Source organism: Schistocerca nitens, chromosome 5, assembly GCF_023898315.1.
Source record: "Schistocerca nitens isolate TAMUIC-IGC-003100 chromosome 5, iqSchNite1.1, whole genome shotgun sequence".
Classification (NCBI taxonomy): domain Eukaryota; kingdom Metazoa; phylum Arthropoda; class Insecta; order Orthoptera; family Acrididae; genus Schistocerca; species Schistocerca nitens.
In genome coordinates, this window is record NC_064618.1 from 452,206,090 (window position 1) to 452,228,321 (window position 22,232).

Genomic DNA, 22,232 nt, shown 5'->3' on the forward strand with positions numbered 1-22,232 from the left:
TTCTCAATCTTCTCTACTCTAACAGCAAAGCTGTTCAAAACTCCTAAGGGATGGACAGCTGTAAATTTATAGGTGTGTATGTTGGTGAAAATCTTCACTGGACAAACCACATTAATTTTGTACACTGAAAAAGTCAGTAGTAGCTTATATCTCCTTAGCCAGCTCAAGGAGGTAGTTCCTAGCCAAACAATAAAAACAGTTTACTACCAAACAATTTACCCCTTTCTTAGCTATGGGACTGAATTATGGGGCTCTGCAGCTGGCGTCTGCTTAAAAAGAATATTGCTAGTTCTTCCCTTTGAGGGGGCAATGCTTCTCAATTTAACTGCGGCAGCCTCCTGTTGTCATAGATAGTTTGATTTCAGTTTACCCCTATGGTATAGGCTTTTGGAGAAATAAAACCTCCACTGGCAACTGGAAACAGTCTTTTCTTTTGAAGGTTTTCTCCCAACACGACCAGATGACCTGGTTCCCATTCATTTTCCCATTCTGACCAAGACCAGTAAGAACAAGAAGTATACTGCAACATTAACCTCTTAGAAGTAGTCACACCGGGTTGCAAAGATATCAACTTGTTTTTCGCATGTGCAGTCTGTGGCTTATAGCCGTCTCTCTCTCACACCTGTTTGGAATAGCATAGTAGCCACAGCACTGGGCAGACTCGGCTGCACTTGCAAAGGAGCATGCTGTAGGACCGCAAACCTTGAGGTGGCCAGCAGTAATGAAACAAAGATGCCTCTATGCAAGTGACTATTAGTACTGAATTATGAACTGCACAAACTAGAAATATAGAGATGAATGATAAGGAAACTTTTAGGTCCTGTAAGAATCACTAAAGCCTGGAATTTAAGAATTATTGATGAAACATATCAAACTGCAAAAAATAAAATGGCTCTGAGCACTATGGGACTTACCATCTGAGGTCATCAGTCCCCTAGAACAACTACTTAAACCTAAGTAACCTAAGGACATCACACACATCCACGCCCGAGGCAGGATTCGAACCTGTGACTGTAGCAGTCATGCAGTTCCAGACTGAAGCGCCTAGAACCCCTCGGCCACACCAGCCGGCTACAAAAAATAGCAGAAACAGCTGAGTACCACATCAAAGTGCATTTACCAAGAATCCATGGGTGGTCGAAATTCTTTCAACAATATAGCCCATGATGGGAAAAGTAAACAGTATTAAAACCATTTTTGCAAAGTGATTTGTACAAACTAGTGCACAACTTTGACAATGTGAAACCATTTAAGGCCTTTCATGTGAATTATTATTATTCTTTCCTGTCTCAGACATTATTATTATTATTATTATTATTATTATTATTGAGAAAGGGTCAAACCCACAATCCATACAGGGCAAACCTACTTGGTGAACATGTAACCTTAATGACATTTAGTGCTGTTATTGTGTACAGAACCTTTTAGAATTTGTCCGTGAAGGCACACCTCTCTAGCCCCCCCTCCCCCCCCCCCCCAATCCCCCCTTCCATCTACATGCACCTCCTACTTCTGGAAACACAGTTGCTAGATATAATCATTGTTGTTGTACACTGCAAATAAAGATCTTTACCTCACTCTTGCAGCTCCAAGGCCTCCAATCATCTCAATAAACTCTGAACCATTCATTGATAAGAAAGGAACATTAGCCTCTGTTGCAACAGCTTTGGCAAGAAGGGTTTTTCCACATCCTGGAGGCCCAAGAAGTAATGCTCCCTTGGGTACCTATGAAACAAATGTTGTTAAATATTCAAGACACATTAAATGAAAGGAAAATGATAAATGAGGACAGGCAAACATTCATCTGAAGATAACTAATACATGATGCAATTTTCAACATTAAAGGTCAGAAAATCACCCGTTTCGGCAAGGAGACAAATAAAACAAACAAGGGGAAAACTGAACAGCAGTAAGGATAAGGGATGAATAGCTCCAAGGATTAAAGTATCTTTAGTTAATAAGAAAGAGATTTACAAAAACTGAGGGCAACCTGCAGTCAACAATTGAAACTCCAATTTCACCAGTATTGCAAAATCCCCCGTCTTATTAAAAAACCAAAACTACACTCAAAAATTACAATGCTACAAGAATAAAGCAAAAACAATTTTGGACCTTATTAAGCAACAATGAAATTAGAATCCCACAAAATAGCACTAACGGAAATGGTGACACATTCAAATCATTGGCCATAAAATTCAATGATCACTTCTTCACAGTCGCAGCAAACATCCCATCCTTTAACAAACAACCAAATATAGATACATTACTTTGTCTTTGTAGACACTGCATGCACTAACAAGAACATTAGTTTAAAAAATTCAGCCCCTAAGGAGATTACAAAAATTATGAGGTCACTAAAAATAACCATTCTGCTGGCTACGATGGGGTTTATAGCTGAATATTAAAATCTTGTGCCAGTTCCATATGACTGCCCTTAAGCCATCTTTGTGATCAATTACTTATGATTTTCTGACAAACTTGCATATTTTATATTAGCACTGACCTATAAAATAACTCGAGATAACTAAGACAACTGTTTCACTTCCTCCAGTCTTTTCAAAATTGCCTACGAAAGTGGTTCAGAATGGAGTTAAGTACTCTGGCGACAATATATTCAACTAGCTTCCAGTTAACATACACGAGGAAATTGGGAAACCCTACCAATTCAAAAGAATATTAGAAACATGTCTCATTAGCCATTTGTTTTACAAATCTTCTGAATATCTAGAAACAGGAATTGAAAAGTTCTGTTAGCCACATAGCAAGTAGCAGTGCTTGTCGTAAAGCTGTATGCAAGGAGTATTTACAGGTGTAGTTACATATTTTCTTTGTACAACACTACTGTAATCATGTAAATAGAAAGCTACTAATAGTAGATAAGCAGCAGCTATTTGATATAACTAAGGCTGCAGCAGCTTTCTTCCATTTTATTTTAATAAATGTAACTAGCATAACAAAAAGCATATGGAGCAGTCACATGAAAATGAGACACGTAGAAAAAAGTAGTAAACTGTTTACTATAAAGTAACTGCATAACTGTTAATATATTTATCCCACTGTGAGGCAAGACAGTCAATGCCTTCATGGATTACTGTTGCTTATGGAACCATGATTGTACCCTGATGCGCACCTCTTCACATGAAGTAAATTGATGGTCACATAAGTCTTTCTTCAGGGCTCCAAAAATATGGAAATTGCATGGGGAGGGATCAGGATTGTATGGAGAATGTGCAAGGGCTTTCCAATTAAACTTCTGCAGAGTAGTCGAAACATCCTTGACAACTTGTGGGATACATGGAACATGATTGCTGGCTGGCTGGCTGGCTGGCTGGATTGATGGATGGATGGATGGATGGACAAATGATAGGGTCAGATAGTACAATATTGGGAGGTGACAGAGATGGATATAAAGCTTTCTTTTTCAGTGGCAGTGACAAAAATGTGGATTAATTTGGGTAACAAACCAAGCAGAGTGAGAACAACAGAGTGGAGAATAACTAGAATGGAAAGGGAATGGGGTGAGCAAAGGTTACGGGCAACACTGCAAGCCTCTTCCACATTACACCTGCTATTAGAATAACAGCTTTTTTTTTTTTCAGTAACTGAATCCTACAAACTAGGCCACGTGAACTAGTGGCACAGAAAACGCTGTCCAGTACATCCTTAATGAGTCATTATAAAAAAAAAAAAGAAAATCTTGCCTTTTACTGGTCAACGTCGCTCCATTCCTTTATGAAGCCTTTCTATGCATGAAATCAAGCAAATAGATGGCTTTCCCTAAGAATGCTGCCAAACTTGAGACAGATATGTCAGCAGGATCATGTCTGAGCAATGACTGTTTATTTTTCTTTTTTTGTTAATACACTGATCAGCCAGAACATTATAACCACCGACATATTATCAATATAAACTCTTCCAGGCGATAGTACCGTCACCTGGTGAGCAATGGCTGCTGGTCAGACACCTGCACAGTGCATGTAGTGTCAATGAGTGTGCTGTCCATGTGTAGAATGTAGAAGGCACACGATCTATCTTAGTTTGACCGAGGGCAGATGGTAATGGCCCAAAGGCTTGGCACGAGCATTTTGGAAACTGCACGACTTGTCGAGTGTTTTAAGAGTGCTGTGGTGAAGGTCTTCAGCATGTGGCAAAACCAAGGTGACACTACAGCTGGATGTCGTGGGGTTGGGCAGTCACCCATCATTGCACATGCTGGACGTTGTAAGTTGGGCACATTGGTAAAACCAGACAGGTGACAAACTTTGGAGGAACTAACATCAGACTTTAATGCTGGGCAGAGTACAAGTGTGTCTGAACACACATTGCACTGAACACTCCAAACAATGGGCCTCATGCCTGTGCTAATGTTAACACCACGACATCAGCAATTACAACTGAAATGGGCACGTAACCATAGGCACTGGATGTTGGTGCCGTGGCAGAATGTTACATGGCATGCTGAATACCCAATACCTTCTTCATCATGCTGATGAGAGAGCATGAATCTTCAAGGAAACAGCTACTTGACATCTATATCGTGGTGACTCCACTATGTTCTGGGAACATTCATGTGGGCATCCATGGGTCAAGTGGAGCTCATGCAAGGCACCACGCTTCCATGCCACGATATGTCACCGCTGTTATACGTGTCAAAGGTAAAAATTCTGCCTATTAGGAAGGTGGTCATAATGCTCTGGCTCATCACTGTAGTGATATAATAATACTGTGGCATAGTCCACGAACAAAATATGGAGAAGATATAGAAAGCAGTTGATACTGTACACTCAGAATACCCTCCGACACACACACACACACACACACACACACACACACACACAGAGAGAGAGAGAGAGAGAGAGAGAGAGAGAGAGAGAGATATGTCAAATTTTTTCTACAATGGGGTGCTCAGATTGGGGGTTCAATCAGCTTCGTGAAGCCAATTGATGCGGGTCTGCATGGATGAACAAACAGTGCTATTAACATGTGAGCCAATCACCATCACCATCACCATCGTTCTCATCATCACTGTTGTCACCACCACCACCACCACCACCACCACCACCAGCAGCAGCAGCAGCAGCAGCAGCAGCAATCAACATCCACTGCTGAAAAATGCCACCGTCTGACTTTTCCATGTATTATGATCATCCTTGTCAGTCCTGCAAGTTTTTCTGTCACTGACCCACCTTCCACTAAGTAATTTTGTCAGCCTTTTCTTGTCTCTTGGAATCCATGGACATTCATTTACCTGTTTCTATGATCCACCCATCTCCATTTTATTTTTATTACAGTTATAATTACCTGATCCATTTGTTTGTTTTATTACCCCTCTCAGTAATTCCCAAAATGGATCCATCCATTTATCTCCGAGTGACGTGCAGTCTTGGAATGGTTTTTCCTCTGTCCATATGAAAACAAACACAATTACCAGTTGTGAGGTTAATGAACTTTAATGTGGAATGATATCGCTTGAGTGCATGGCCACACAACCAAAATAGCGGGCAAAAAACTTGTGATGTGATGTGAAGTGGTGGTGATGAAGCAGAGAGAAGGGGTACTACTAACATAGCATCTGTCAATTTCATTAAGTGGCCAGAGGGCTCAGCCAAGACTCAGTTCTTTAACCAGCTAGGTGCACAGCTACTGCTACCTAACAATGGGATGTGTTTTCAGCCATTGGTATTATAGACAGATAAGCCACTGGACCCCAAATTTCAGCAAGATGAGACACACAGGTTTCACGGAAATGCAGGAATTCTAAAGTGAAACAAATAGGTTAGATGCTGTTTGACTTAATAAAATTGTTACGTGATAAAATTAGCAAGGGAATGAGACAGTAAACATTTCATAAGTTTTGAGACAGGCAGCATTACTCAACCATGTGGAAGTGGTGCCAGCCAGGAAGTGGAAACATTTCAACACTGTTACTGGGTCAGGCATATCAGCCACTCTTGCCAGAAAGACTGCAAGCAACTCTGTGGAAAATGGTTACAGCAGTGCACACAGAATCGCCTTCATTACATCCATAACGTTGCCAAGGAGACACTAGGAAGGATGTAACAATGGCTAGCAAGAGTTTGACTACATAGTGAAGACGTTACAACAAATTCATTAAGCAAATGTAGCACAACTGAAGAACGTTGATGACTCGGGAAGAGCAGAAACAATTCGGTCATTACAAATGATGTGGTAGAGCAGAGTCTCTCCTTGGGGACATAAATACTCCACTCCCACAAGCTTCTGGCACCCAATTGGTAGAATTCATGGCATTCATGTAATTCACAATCTGTTCTCTGGTTGTCATATACTAACACCTTGTGTGAGAGATTTTTCTGGTTTTGATCTTGCACTTGCTGTTTTATGAGACAATCAGAGAACCAAAGGAACAACTGAAGGATTTAAGCATCCAGTATTGATGCCAGCACAGCAACCAGCGTTGATGGGTAGACTGACAGTCTACCAACAACACTCCGGTCCACAATGGAAGCTGCCCTAAACTCCAGGCACTGCATGGGTCTGATGGCCTACAGTGCCAGTTGACCAGTTCAGCACTCAGCACAACTACATGGTGTTTGACATTGCAGTCCATCTGATGAGAAAATGCAGGCAGTGATCTGGGAGGGATCGAGAACTACCAAAAGTAGCGTGTGAATAGAAACACACACATCTTGGTCGCTGCCATCTCCCAAAGCAGAACTACCGATGGGGCATTTCTTCCTCACCAGCAGGAATCTAAACCACTGCATCTGGGAGTCATCAGCTTCCACTTCATGCTGACACAATGTTCTTCGCAGCAAGTCTCCTTTTGGATTTATCAGATTCCTCTCGATATTACGTAGCTGCTAGTCAGTGCAGAAGCAGAAACAACCTGTATTTTCAGCAATAAATATAATAATTTTGAATACTGTTCTACTGCATCTAATGACACTGCACAGGTCCTCAAACTGCATCCTGACAAATTAGTTGGGTCTTTCCAGCCCAGCAGAGGGCAGTCTATACAAAATTTATACTTGTGAGTAGTGACACCTACTGAGCATGGTTATCAATCTTTGTTGTTTCTCAAAGATCAGTGACATAGCTATGATGGATCTTTTGAAAGAAATTCCTTATAAATTATCTGTGATTGCATAAAAAATTATTTTCTGGACTTTTTAAGAGCTATTCCTTTTTTTTAATGGGTCTTTGTAAATAGTGTTGACTGTCCTCAATTTAGTTCACAATCCTGGCAACATATTATTGGCACCGTGTCAACAGCATTAAAAGTTGCTAGAGTTCAACTTTATTTTGCAACCAGTAGAAATAAATCTGAAGATTTTTCCAAAGCAGTTTGTCAGAACAGCAACCAGAGAAATGGACACACTTATGAACAACAGACGAGAATTTAAGGCAGAACTGGGGAATAATGCAGCCCCAGGAGACACAGTGCTTTTTTTTTTTTTTTTTTTTTTAAAAAAAGAGGTCAGTTGTCAGTTGAACAAGAGACCCTTTACCTGGTTCACTTAACTAGTGTCAACAGTTTTAATTGTTATCTTCATAAATGGATATAGGCTCAAATCATTACGCCAACATCAAAATAAGACTTGGACAGCTGTGTTTTACAAAGGCTTGGCAAAAAATAAATATGTAAAGCATGTATGTTAAAAACAAATGTACAAAGATCGAGCAGTAAAAGTAAGACAGTTTGTTTCAACCAATGTAAAATAATTAAGCTTGAGAGCCACAAGATACCTTAGTTATAGCATCAATAAAATAGAGTGAATTGCTAAAAGTATATTATATGTTGCAATGAGTAGCAAACAATGAATTGTCAAATTGCAAACTGTACATAGTATGTGCAAAAAAGTCAACAAACTGTTGACATGAAGGGTGTCTAACACACCTACATACAAAGTGGGAATGCTAGTGTACATATAAAGTGTAATAAAGTCTGCTAAAATGTTTGTTAAAAGCAAGGGCACATTAAATCTAATAAACCATATAAAATGATTAACAAAAGCAGTAAAAAGACAGTAATCCATGCATCTAGTGTTAAACAAACAGACATATCAAAAATAACATATTTACTATGTAAAGGGAGCTAAAGAAATGTGCCACGTTTATGATGGTGCCTTGGGCCACCGGAACAGTGATGATACACTGAACTGTTCAGTATCCTGGAGATGAGGCTAACTGCTGGATGTACGTTGGCAGGAGCTTCAATACCAGGGAGTAGATGCTGTCGAATTGCAGGCATGCAGGGGGGTCCAGCATGTTTTTACAAGTTGACATGGTGCATAGAACTGTGCTTGCAGCTTATCTAGATGCTTAGTGAAATCTAGTGTGTACAGCATAGTTACATATTTAAAATAAACATGTAGTAGTTTGTGGCTATACCAAGAAGACCTCATCAGAATGTAAAAAATCTATGTTACATAAAAGTCATTAGTACATATTGGTTAAATGATAAACTGAAATTACTTTAAAATCTGTGATCAAGCAAGCTTCGAATTTGTAATTAGATACAACATGAGTTGGACATGAAGTAGGTTACTGTAAATAATTTAAAAGAGAAGCTATACAATGAAAGCAACAACAAGTTTTTGAGTGCAAGTAGTTCATTCAGCAAATTCACATAGTTACGGCAGGAATGTTTATAAATTTCAACTTCTTCTAAAAGATTCATTTTGCATCCTTTGTTGAATATATGCAAAACTTCCATACCAAGTAAGGATGGATGGAGGAAAGTGTGTTTTTCAGTTCTAGGAAGTTGTGCCCAAGTTGATTTATTAGAATGAATGTATTACTTGAGTAAGTGTTCACAAAAATGGGTTTTAAAGCCTTCCCTGTGTGTTCTATATAATAGCTCAGGCAACCATTGCATTGAATGTTACATATCTCAGATTTGAGATATTTGTCTGTTGTATGGCTTCTCATTCTTGTCACTATTTTATTGATTCTGTAACAAAAGTATGGTGTGGCTCTCAAGCTTACAGTTTTAAATTTGTTGCACCAAACCCGTTTAATATCTGCTGTTCATTCTTTGTACATTTGTTTTTAACATACTTGCTTTACATATGTATTTTTTACCCGTCCATTGTAGGATACTACCATCTGAGTCTTCTTTTGATGTAGTCTTACCAATCATTTGAGTCTATTTCAGTTCCGAAGATAACAGTTTAAACTGTTGAAACCAGTAAATTGAACCACATAAAGGTTTTCTTGTGCAGCTGATGACCGACTTTTTATCTCTGTTGAAATATTCTGCAGCTGCTGAACTAGTTATGAACAAAATAAAAAATAAGACTTCCTCATAAGGTTTGATGAAGACCCCAAGAAGTCAACAATATAAATGCAGCACTGAGGAAAAGATCAAACAAGTGGACTATAGATTTAAGAGTGAAGCACTAACTTTGTAGTTAGATTACCAGATTGCATGGCACATTTCACAGAAATGACAGGAAATGTACACCAACAAACAAGCATTTGCCTCATGAGCAAGATGTACGAAGAAGAGAACCTAATCCAGTCACTTATCAGTGATGTAAAATATTAAATGAAGGAGGTAATCACAGATAAAGAATGAGACGAAGTTATTATTAAAGGATGTGAATTAGTCAGTAGCCTAAAAGGGGTACAAAATGATGAAGTCTTCTTCAGAATTCAAAAATTCAATTCAATTTGAAAATAGCATACAGCATAATTTTTAGTGTGGTTCAAAACAATCAATTCTGGAGTGGGGAACAGTTAAAAATTCACTCTGACTTACTGCAGTGCTCAACACAGGTTACGTGCTACCACAGAAGGATGACCTACCTGATAGCAATATAAATACAGGCACCATCTCATTGTTGCATTCCTGGCATGAGGAAAACAACTGGTGTAGGGCCAGTGGCAGATACAATATATAAGAGACAGTGCATGAGCCTTACTGAATGATGTTATGGGAAAACAAAATCAAATCTTGTGGGACCTCACAACCAGTAAATGATGATAAAGTCTTCGATAAGCTGCTGATGTTATTAGATTCAAGAAGCCTAATCACAGTTACATTGCAAAAGGTGATGGCTGGTATGTGGAAAGTAATCTGTTACATGTGCCGTGCATGTGTAGAGTAAGATGTGAAGGAACAAATTTCAGGCACTAGGATGTACTAGTATTTTTGACTGGGGTCTCACTGCTCACCCATTGTGTGTGACGTGTTTTACGGAGTAAAACTTCCATTTGCATTTGCAAAGGTTGTGGGAAAAAAGAGCAAAAAGACACAATAAATGTACTCAAAACAAATGTTAAAATGAGAAGGATGAGAAGACTGGCTGAACTGTGCTACGTACTGGAAGGAAGAGCTCATTTGAATTTAAGGAAAGGTCGCGAATGCTACACTGGGACAATACTCCTTATTACATGGCAACCAACCACACAATGGTGATGAGAGTGTGATGTACATAGCAGAGCCGCAGCAAACACCACCCTGAAGGTTTCACTCACCCACTGTGTCACTAGGTGATGGCTTGGTCACTATCAAAGGTGCCTCCACACAGTCACTTGGCTGCAAACAGACTTGGCTATATCCTGGCAACTACACAGTATTTAGGCTTGCGTCAAGGCCATGCCAGTTCTGTTTGGTTCACTTCAGTTCAGTTCAGTTCAGTCCTTTTTGTTCTTTCGGCCAGGAGCCGACCGCAATGGTGAATCATCTATCAGAATTCTCACTAAGGAATAGTCATGACCTTTTATGTTTTACTCCAGTCAGTAAGTCAGTATCTCTGCCAAACCATTGCTTATGCACTTGGGACATGTGTGGACATTAGTATTAGTTGTCATAAGGCTTTGTGTTATTAACTTCTTATTCTCAAGTGAATCTGGAAATTACCGTTGACATTTTCTTGGGGCCTTCTGCCCTAACATCAATTATTGTGTAACTCAAGTGCTGAATGCTGACTAAACTTATCTACATACTATCCATGTAGAACTTGCTTCAAGGTGGAGATTCAGTTTATTTGTTTCTTAATGAATGTACTTGTTCAACATTCTTTACCCAGGCTGTGTTCTCACTGCACCTCATATCAGCTGGTGACGAGGTGTTTTTCTGTGTTGAACTCAGTTTCATGAGTGTCTTGCATCCCAGGTGGATGATGTTTTCATTCATGGAACTCCATTGTTTGGAGTGAACTGACATTTACTTTCTGTGACAGCATGGCTGCACAACCAGCTGTTGAACTGGTGGACAGTGCTTCTGAAATGTCACTGCTGTCTACACAATAAACAGAGGCAAGAGCTGCTGCTGGAGAAGATGGTTACAATCAACACGTCTCCACCAGAACTTTCCCATTGCTTGACATGCAATGATTCACTGGTGACAGGATTTTGAACAGCACCCCAACCATTCCAGCCGTTCAACAAAAAAGCCATGGGGAAATTACGCAGTGGTCTCAAACAACATTTCCTGGCACATGGTATCATAGTTAACATTCAGCAGTGCATAGTGTTTTTGGTCTATGCAGGTGCTGAAGTGTACCATCTACTGGAGCAGTTCAACCCAGAGGTTGAGTCACATGCCCTCCAGTATGAATGTCTGAAGTCTTGCTTACTGGACTATTTGGCTCCCAAGTACACATCGTGGTGGCCCGTCACAAGTTTTTCAGCCACCGTAAGCTCTTTGCACAACCATATAGGGAGTGGATAGCCAGGTTACAGGATCTGTCCAGGGGCTTGTTATCAGTGTGCTAAACTCCAGAACACATAAGGCTGCATCCTTATTAATGTATATGATTGTCCCCCCCCCCCCCCCCCCCAATCACTACGGCTTTTCGAACAATCTTTTGGATTCTCAACAGCATTGCTGGACCTATCTCAGGTGTTTGCTACCCAACCAACTTGCTGGCACAGCCTCAGGCTTGGCCTTCAAACTGGTAAAGACAGTGCGGGCAAGCAATGTCTCCAACAGCTATTCTCCTGCAGAAATTGTTTCATGATGCAGCAGTGCCAACAGTGCTACTATTGCCATAACAAATGTTTGTCAGACAGAAATTTGCCAATTGTCTCTCAAAATGAACAAGGATTGTGCTCACCCCCTGGATTCAGGATCAGATGTGGCATCCACTGTTTTCCCTCCAGATGTACTACATGTACAGATCGTTTTTCCAAACTCCAATAGGGTCCTCATGCTGACAGTAGCTGTCAACACTGGGCTCATGGTTTCTCAAACGCTCTCCAATAAACATTGTGAATTTGGAAACATATTGGTGCTGGTCTCTCTACCGCTCCACGAGTTCTCCAAAGAACTTAAGAGCTACAGCAATGACACTATCATGGTCAATGACCAGTTTTTTTGCAAAAGTTCAGTACCAGGCAGCTTTATTAACAGGTTGCCTAATTGCAGTTGATATGATGGAGGCTACAAACTTTTGAGGTTAGAACTTTTCAATGGCCTGTGGTTGGAAGTCTACGATTTCACTAGTAGTATCCAACCCTTCGTGATCAGCTCATACCTGAGGGATCTTTTTCCCAAGTATGAATCAGTTTTTGTGTGTCCCTTGTCCAGCACCACAGGATTTGAGGCTACTGTTGCACTCCTCCCCTTGACTACACTCTGTTTCTTTAAAGTGCGCAATGTTCCTTTTGTGCTCAGGGATAAGCTTCAGAGAGAGCCCCAATACTTACAAATTAGGACATCTTGACCCCAGTATCTAACAGTCAATGGGGCACTCCCAACATCATTGTCAAAAAACTGAAAGGTTCACTAAGGATTTGTGGAAACTTCAAAACCACAAAACACGCAATTCTTTGATGATGCCTCCCCTATATATAAAGTGAAGATCATGGCTTGACTTGCCAGTTGCAAGATCTTCACAAAAATTGATATGCATGACATATATTTCCGACTCCCACTCGATGAGGCATCAAGAAACACCTTAGCCATCAACTGGCTCCCTTTGGCATTGCCAGCATATTGGCTATCTTCTAATGCAACTTAGCACATCTTACGAGAGAGGTGCTGGGGACAGTCAACTACTTAGATGACATTATTGTCACTGGCAAAAATGCTCAGAAATTAGCTACCAACTTAAACTATTATTTCAAGTGCTCAAGTGGGCAAATCTCAAGCTCAAGTGGGCAAATCTCAAGTGGAACAAAGAAAAATACTGTTTTTTAATACCAAAAGTCACGTGTTTGAGATATATGTTCAGTGCAGCAGGTATCCGGACCACACTCCATTATATATGGGCCATCCAGAATCTCCCAGTCTCCAACAACACTAAACAACAAAATCTGTGCTGGGACAACTCAAGATACTATAGAAAATTCATGCCATCCTTTAACCACTTCACAAGGCACTGGAGAAAAATGTGAAACGGAATTGGGCTCCCACATGCAACAAGACTTTCCAGCTTCTCGAATGAGCTGTTCTTTGTCCAATCTGTCTCAAGCCATACGAGTTGTCCAAACCTTTAACTGTGGCAGCAGATGGATTGGACTATGGCTTGGGAGCAGTCGTTTCCCCCAAGTCAATGGGGTAGAACACACCACTACACTTGTCTCCAAGATGCTAACACTTGCAATGTAATTACAGCCAAATACACACATACAATATACAATACAGGTCAATGGCACAACACGCCAATACTGACATCCTCTCGTGCCTACCCATGGAGCAAGACCCAGAGTTCGAGTCAGTGCCAACGGCTATTTACAGACAGATACTAAAGCCAAAGAAGTTGTGGCCAAATTTACTTTGGATTCAACAGTAGTCTAGTATGGCCAAAAATTTGCATGGCTGGCTACATCCATCACAACTCTAGGTTACCCAGATGATGGTCCTTAGCTCCTCTTCCTGCTGATTGAGCCACCACCGATACTTCTTCCAAGATAATGCCTAGGTGCTAATTTTCTCCAAGGGTTGGCAACACAAGGTGCTGGTGACTGTGATGCATCTCTTACATCTGGCAATGTTCGAAGTGCAACTCAAAGATGTCTCCAAGTGCCATAAACACATCAACCAAGTGCACCCACGTAGTGCACCAAACCCTCTCACTGAAGATTTTCCACAGTCTTTTATTCCAGTGTCAGGCACTTAACAGCCAGGAGCATCAGCAATAACTTGCAGCCATCTCCACTACAGGCTTCACGATCTCTGAAACACTGATGAGGGAGCCCTACTCTGACATAGGCGCTCACACCCATGTAACTTGACAGCAGCCCTCCTGGTCCCATGGGGGGGGGGGGGGGGGGTGCTATGTCGGGGCCACAAAGCCTAAAGCCTATCACATAGTGCCAATCATATTCCTGCATTAAGCAGGTGACCAATATAAGTTCCATAGGGGCCACTCCAGCACAACAGAAGCAGATAGAGTAGGGATGAATAAGAAACAGTGGAGAACAGAAGAAAAGGCAAGACAAATGACCTGAAATTCATTGTCACAAAGAAAATAACAGGAACAGTGTGGTGGAAGTCCCGAAGTAATGCAAGGAGGCTGTGGGCAACCTATAAGTTAAGGAAATTGTACTGTTATTTTTAAGGCCATACCCAATTTCACAACCAACTAATGAACAGTGGAAGAAAGAGGAACAGGGTGGTGGCAGTATTCAATTACAGAGCAGGTAGTGCTCAAAATTTTGTGAGGCCTTACCCAGTTTCAAAATGACTGAACGGCTCAAATGTTTAAGACTGGAAAGTATTTAAGAATGCCAGAAAAGTACAGGGCGTTTCAAAAAGAAAGAGCAGATTTCAAACATTTATTTCTCAAAAACTACAAATGATAGAAACACAATTCCAACGGTCCTTCACTCAATATGAGTACCAAATGTTACACAACAAATATCAAAACTGTACCTCAATATGAGCACCATTTGTTACACGACAAATATCAAACCGGTATCTCATTTCTTGCCACACACGACGCAACTGGTCTTTAGTTACCGAATTCACGGCCGCAACAATTCGATGTCGTACCTCTTGAAGAGTAGCGGGCATAGGTGGGACATAAACACAGTCCTTTATGTACCCCCACAAATAAAAATCGCAGGGAGTAAGGTCTGGTGACCTGGGAGGCCACAGACGATGACATTGATCTTGTGCTCCTGCTCTTCCAATCCACCGTCCTGGAATGGTGTTATTTAGGTACCGTCGTACAGGTTCAGAGAAGTGTGGTGGGGCGCCATCTTGCATGAAGATGAAGTGATTTGAATCTTCCTGAAGTTGAGGAAATAGCCAGTTTTCTAACATGTCCAGGTAAATGGTTCCTGTGATAGTTTTCTCCATGAAAAAGAAAGGTCCATAAACTTTGTTTACCGAAATTGCACAAAAGACGTTAACCTTTGGTGAGTCTCTTTCATGTTGAATAACGTCCCTCGGAGTTTCACTCGCCCAAATTCGTACGTTATGCCGATTAACTTTACCAGAAATGTGAAACGTTGATTCATCTGAAAAAATTAATCGTTCGGCAAAATTGTCCTCTTCCATGTCCTGTAGAATTGCAGTTGAAAATTCGAACCTTTTGTTGTGGTCGTCAGGACGCAATGCTTGCAATAACTGCAGTTTGTACGGCTTCATGTGCAGACGGTTACTCAGAACGCGCCATACCGTTGTTTTAGACATGTTTAGTTCGTGACTTGCCCGTGCCGTGGATTTTCTAGGGCTCCTTTCGTAAGCTGCACGGACACGCTCGACATTTTCATCCGATGTGCGTGGACGACCCGTGCTTTTTCGCTTGCAGATGCAACCATCTTCTACGAATCTGTGATGCCACTCATAAATTTGCTTATGACGAGGCGGCTGTTTGTTGAATTGACGGCGGAATGCACGTTGCACACCAACAATGGACTCTAACTTTGCAAATTGCAGCACACAAAATGATCGTTCCTGTGGTGTCGTCGCCATTTTCCTACAAACAAACGCCAGCGCCACTGCGGATTTGCATGGAACTTCTGCGCGGACCATTGAAAAACTTTGAACCTTTCTCTGACAAGAAACGTTTGAATTGTGTTTCTATCATTTGTAGTTTTTGAGAAATAAATGTTTGAAATCTGCTCTTTCTTTTTGAAACGCCCTGTATAGTGTGGTCACAATTTCAGTAACAAAGACTTGAGTGCCAATAAGTGTTTAGAAAAATTAACAACACGTCTTTGGTGTAAGTAGAACAGTGATAAAACTTCTGTGTACATATGACAATTGCTAAGGGCAATAACAGCTACCAAAGGCATCAAGGACTAATGCATCACATAATCTAGGGCACCAAAGACATCATTGCTGCTCATTTGCTAGGACCCTTCCTGATGTCATAAGGTGATTTTACACAGGTCATGATGAACTTGGGGAAGCTTCTGTTGTATGCAAAACACTGTTTTTGCAGAAAGAAAACTGTAAAACTTTTACAGGTGAGACAGTGAACTACTACTTTGTAAACAAATACAAAGCAAAGCAAATGCTTGGCATCAGTAGGACTCAATTTGTGTCAAGGAATGCGAGGAAACATTACACACAAACAAAATAGTACACGTTGTAAAAATGAAAATCAGAATAGCTGGCATCTTGCTCTGCTGAGGAAATAAAATGACTGCGTAGGATTTACAGTAGTCACAAACACAGCACTCAAAGATCATGTGCACTTCAAGAATATTGCACACAGTTTGTCGCAAGCTTACACAGAATTCTCTTGGTGCAAAATCCTCCCCAATCAATAACCAGAGAATGTGTATCTGACAAACTGGTGGTAGACTACCAAAGAAAGGATAGAAATTGGGAGGAGTGTGTGAACTGACACTAGAATACACATTGGAAAAAGACCACTTGAAGAAAGGAAAGACATGACAGAATGATATGGCCTATCAGGTATGACACAGCTCATCTTATGCTCATAAAGCCAAGCACAAAGCTGGACAAAATCAATAGAGATACAAAGGGGACTTTATTACATTGGCGACACTGAAAGCTGAAACACAGTTGAGCTGCAAGCCTTCATGGTCAGAGGAGCTGTATCAATTAATGGATTATGGCTGAAGAAACAAGTCTTTCACAGTTTCAATGTTCCTGAGACCACTTAAAGCCATTTTCTGTGTAAGGTAAATAACTGCCTTTAAAAGTCTCCTCTCCTGAATCAGAACTCTACAAATGTTAAATATGACACATTTTGTCATCAAGAGTTCTTACTGCACTATGAGGCTAATTAATCTAAGAGAACATCTAGCACCCCATGCCACACATTTTTAGCACTTTTAACAGAGCACATGGTATGCTGCATTATCCTGGTTTTTTAATTAGGCATTAAACTTACATCCAAAGCAAGTTTTTTTACAGTCAGCTTTCTGACCAAAGCAGATTTTTTACAGTCAACTATCTTTGTCAATAAGTGAAGTCAGTGAGGGATGCACAAAATTTAATGTTTTCCCAAAATGTGTAATTTGGATGAGAAAGATGTGCACTAATCATAATAGTCAACGGTTAATTAACACCAATAAAACTATTATTTGATAAAGTTATAATAGAGGGAAACATTCCACGTAGGAAAAATATATCTAAAAACAAAGATGATGTGACTTACCAAATGAAAGTGCTGGCAGGTCGACAGACACACAAACAAACACAAACATACACACAAAATTCAAGCTTTCGCAACAAACTGTTGCCTCATCAGGAAAGAGGGAAGGAGAGGGAAAGACGAAAGGATGTGGGTTTTAAGGGAGAGGGTAAGGAGTCATTCCAATCCCGGGAGCGGAAAGACTTACCTTAGGGGGAAAAAAGGACGGGTATACACTCGCGCACACACACACATATCCATCCACACATATACAGACACAAGCAGACATATTTAAATATGTCTGCTTGTGTCTGTATATGTGTGGATGGATATGTGTGTGTGTGTGTGTGTGCGAGTGTATACCCGTCCTTTTTTCCCCCTAAGGTAAGTCTTTCCGCTCCCGGGATTGGAATGACTCCTTACCCTCTCCCTTAAAACCCACATCCTTTCGTCTTTCCCTCTCCTTCCCTCTTTCCTGATGAGGCAACAGTTTGTTGCGAAAGCTTGAATTTTGTGTGTATGTTTGTGTTTGTTTGTGTGTCTGTCGACCTGCCAGCACTTTCATTTGGTAAGTCACATCATCTATGTTTTTAGATATATTATTTGATAAATATTGAGATAATACATGTGGCATTGAGAGAACAAATGAATGCAGAATTAGTTATTTGTTAAACTTTTTCTAACTGCATAATGGGATAAGACACACACTATCTCATTATTAAAGCCGAGAGATTACATAACTATGTACAGGTAGCAGTGCTGCTGAAATACATGCATGCATATCATGGCCTTCTTGTTTTTGTTACATTTTAATTAGGTAGAAATACACTATTATTCATCTGTCGCTGTCTAAGTAGGAAGCTGAGATGCTTATTTCATATGAATTTTAATAGTACAGACACTGCTTCGACACAACAACTACGAAAATTCTGCCTCAAACAATGAAATATACTGGAATAATAGATAACTTCAGACTGACTACTGTACATAAGAAAGCTGGAAGCATGCCATTCATTCAAACACTTTAGACAGGGAGGTATGATGAAGAGTTGGTCTTTTCTTCGCATGTTCACTTGCAGTTTGTCTCTCGAATGGCTTCTCATGTATTAGGTATACAGTGTTCTGCACAGCAGTGCTAATTATTCAGTGATGGTCATAAGACATCACATCATATATTAATCAAAGCGCATGTAACAAAGTCATAATATGTACTTGAATAATATAATATATACCAACCTTTGCACCAAGTCGCCTGTAATGTTCAGGTCTCTTTAGGTAGTCAACAAACTCCATAACTTCTATTTTTGCTTCTTGAAGACCTGCTACATCTGAGAAATGGACTCCTTTCCCTGGACCAGTCATTGGATCAACCAGTGTAAACTTTGCCCGGCCAAGTTGAGTCTACAAAATTTACAATCTTGTGAATATAGGTCCAAAGAAATTAACTAAAACAACATATCTAAAACATTTCTAAAACTTATGCCTTTGAGGGAAAACAGTACCTATGAGGGTTGGAACTTAAATAGTGGCAACTATTTATTCACAACCAATAGAAAAGAGATACGCATTTGCAACCATTACTGTCCTTACAGTAGTCACCAGCATTGTGTAGAGCCCATTGCCAGCGATGTGGAAAGCATAGTATACCATTACCAGAGCCTGTTCTGATGATGGTGTGAATGTAGCGGTCCACTGCCTGTCGAATATCTGGAACAGCCCTGAAGCGAATGCCACGAAGTGGTTCCTTCATCTTTGGAATCAAATCAAAGTCACAAGGACTTACGTCTGGGGTGTATGGTGGATGGTACAGTACTTCCCAGTTCCATCGACCGAACAGAGAAGACACAGATTGCGCTGTATGCGCCCGCGCACTGTCGTGCAAAATGATGGGTGGTTTGCACAGAAATTGTCGGCAATTCTTTCGCAAAGCTGGTCACAGAGATTTGACAGGCAGTAGACTGCTCCATTAGCACCATCAACAGAACAGGCTCTGCTAACTGTATACTATGCCTTCCACATCGCTAGCAACGGGTTCTACACAATGCTGGTGACTACATTGAAGGACAGTAACAGGTGCAAACATATAACTCTTATGTATTGGCTGTGAATAAATAGTTGCCACTACTTAAGTTCCAACCCTAGTATAAGGGTCACCCAGAAAGCTTTGGAGAAGTAATGCAAATTCATAATTTGTTTGTAAAGCTACTTTCACATCTTTTGAGGAACTTTCAAGTTTTATTCACCAATGCCAACTTTCAGAAATATATGTGAATGGCCGGTTGTACGACTCCTTGGTGGGGCTGTTTATGACAATTTGTAGGCAGATACTGACTCCCACAGAGACCAAAATGAAGGACATTGTTATTTTTTCCACTTTTGGCAACAGAAATCTATCACAACGGGACAACACCTGGGTTGTGATACAAATGCAGCAACATTTGGATTCAAGGCTTCTCAAAAAATGTTATAGTTTTACATGTCCTGTGAGAAGATCTACTGTTATTTTGGGACAAGGAAGCAAGTAGACATTTCTGTGGCTACTTTTCCATGATATTTTGAAAATCTCAGGAAATTTCTTACACCTTTTGGTTACTGACTTGACAAAAGCACACCTACCAAACCACATGAAGGCTCCTGTATTCAGTGGCAACAGCTCACTCAAGGCAAAGAATACACAGAATGTATTGACAGATGCAAATGGTGTTTCCTTCAGTAGCAGTTGTTGCTGTGTGCTTGGACGAACTTCGTTCTTCATCTTTCATTCAACAAATTAAATGCCTAGACCATGACAGGAGAAAAATCCCAAATTCTGATTACAATGTCTCATACATTGATACACAACGAGAAAGTCGAAAAACGGTAATTTATGCTATTATTTAAAGCGTTACTGGCACATATGAAATTGATGTATTTTCAAGATTAATACGTACTAAGAAAGGACCAAACTTCAAGATCTATTTTCCATATTTACTTTAGTTCTTCGCTCTTGAGTTTCCTAAATTTCTTGCTTGCTTAACAAATGTTATGTATTGGTAGTAGAATTAAGCAAACTGTGAAACCTAATGAGTACATGCACAAAAGTACACCTATGTGATCATATTGGCTGCTCTGCCATTTGTGACAGCAGCTGTTATGTTTGCCAATGTTTCTTTTCCAAATAATTCTAGAAATTGACAACAAAAAGCAGCACCAGTCATGGGACAGGAAGCAATATCATTCTCATACAAAATGAGTCCAGTTTTTGAGCAATAGATGGCTCACACGCTGAGCAAATTGCAGCCAAACCTATACTTGGGATGGTCTTCTTTACACAAAGTGATGGCTTGTGCTATGCTCAGACTTGGGTCTCCAAAGCGTTTAACGTGGAGGGTCCTCTCACTGGAGGAGGAAACCATTCACCAATGGGAAGTGCCCTGCTCTAGGTTTGCTATGAGTCACTTCATTACATCTCTTTTCTTGGAAAGAAATACACCATAGCCAGGTTGTTGATCTGATAGACTACAATGTGTTAAAGAGTCATTGCCAGTCAATCAGTGTCCCAGCCACTATTTGGCTGCTGCGTATAACAATTCATTTTCCATGATTTGTCACCTGGGTACAGCTATTGAATAACCTGCAAAGCCATTAGCAAATTATGAATTTTGGCATCTAATTCCATTCCAGCTACTCAAGTGTCCTCAGTATTGTGAGAAGTGCTGCATCAAACACTGAATTCACTTGGTGCGCCCTGAGACCACTGTAAACTCCAGCATTAAGGAGGCTGCCTACAAGAAAACCTAACTGTTAGTAGTAGGTCTCATTTGCACTTACAACCATGTATGTAAAAATGCTCAACCATTTACTCTAGTCTTGTGATCAAGGTGAAAACTGATACCCCAACAAAGCTGACTACCTCGTAAAACAAGAAATCAGTAGTATCTGTATCCTCAGTATCACCCAATATGTCATCTCCTTCAAAAGAAACATTAGGAAAAAACAACAGAGAGACTTCAAGGAGAAAATCAAACACTTTGCCTTTTAGGACACCCATGACATCCAATGATGATGATTCAGCACTTGACGTAGCAGCAATACTGAGTGTACCATTTAGCACTGTTGATATTTTTAAAAACATCAGGAATCCGATATATCTATATTTTTTTAAAAAAATATCATTATCAGCCCTTGATATATTGAAAAACAATATCGATATATCGATGGGTGACGAACTCGATAGTAGGAAAAGAAAGAGAAGGAAACGTAGTAGGTGAATATGGAATGGGAGTAAGGAATGAAAGAGGAAGCCGCCTGGTAGAATTTTGCACAGAGCTTAACTTAATCACAGCTAACACTTGGTTCAAGAATCATAAAAGAAAGTTGTATACATGGACCATGGACCTTGCCGTTGGTGGGGAGGCTTGCGTGCCTCAGCGATACAGTTGGCCGTACCGTAGGTGCAACCACAACGGAGGGGTATCTGTTGAGAGGCCAGACAAACGTGTGCTTCCTGAAGAGGGGCAACACCCTTTTCAGTAGTTGCAGAGGCAACAGTCTGCATGATTGACTGATCTGGCCTTGTAACATTAACCAAAACAGCCTTGCTGTGCTGGTACTGTGAACAGCTGAAAGCAAGGGGAAACTACAGCCATAATTTTTCCTGAGGGCATGCAGCTTTACTGTATGGTTAAATGATGATGGCGTCCTCTTGGGTAAAATATTCTGGAGGTAAAATAGTCCCCCATTCGGATCTCCGAGCGGGGA

At 40.5% G+C, this 22,232-nt stretch overlaps 1 protein-coding gene across 1 annotated transcript in view; it reads right to left on the reverse strand.

Annotated features, from left to right (window-relative positions):
* LOC126259330 (paraplegin) overlaps positions 1-22,232 on the reverse strand; it is a 95,106-nt gene that overhangs the window by 43,208 nt on the left and 29,666 nt on the right. Inside the window, exons 5-6 of the mRNA XM_049956026.1 lie at positions 18,729-18,893; positions 1,574-1,725 (exon numbers count right to left, since the gene is read on the reverse strand). Of these exons, the coding sequence (XP_049811983.1) occupies positions 1,574-1,725; positions 18,729-18,893 (317 nt within the window). The remainder of the gene's footprint in view (positions 1-1,573; positions 1,726-18,728; positions 18,894-22,232) is intronic.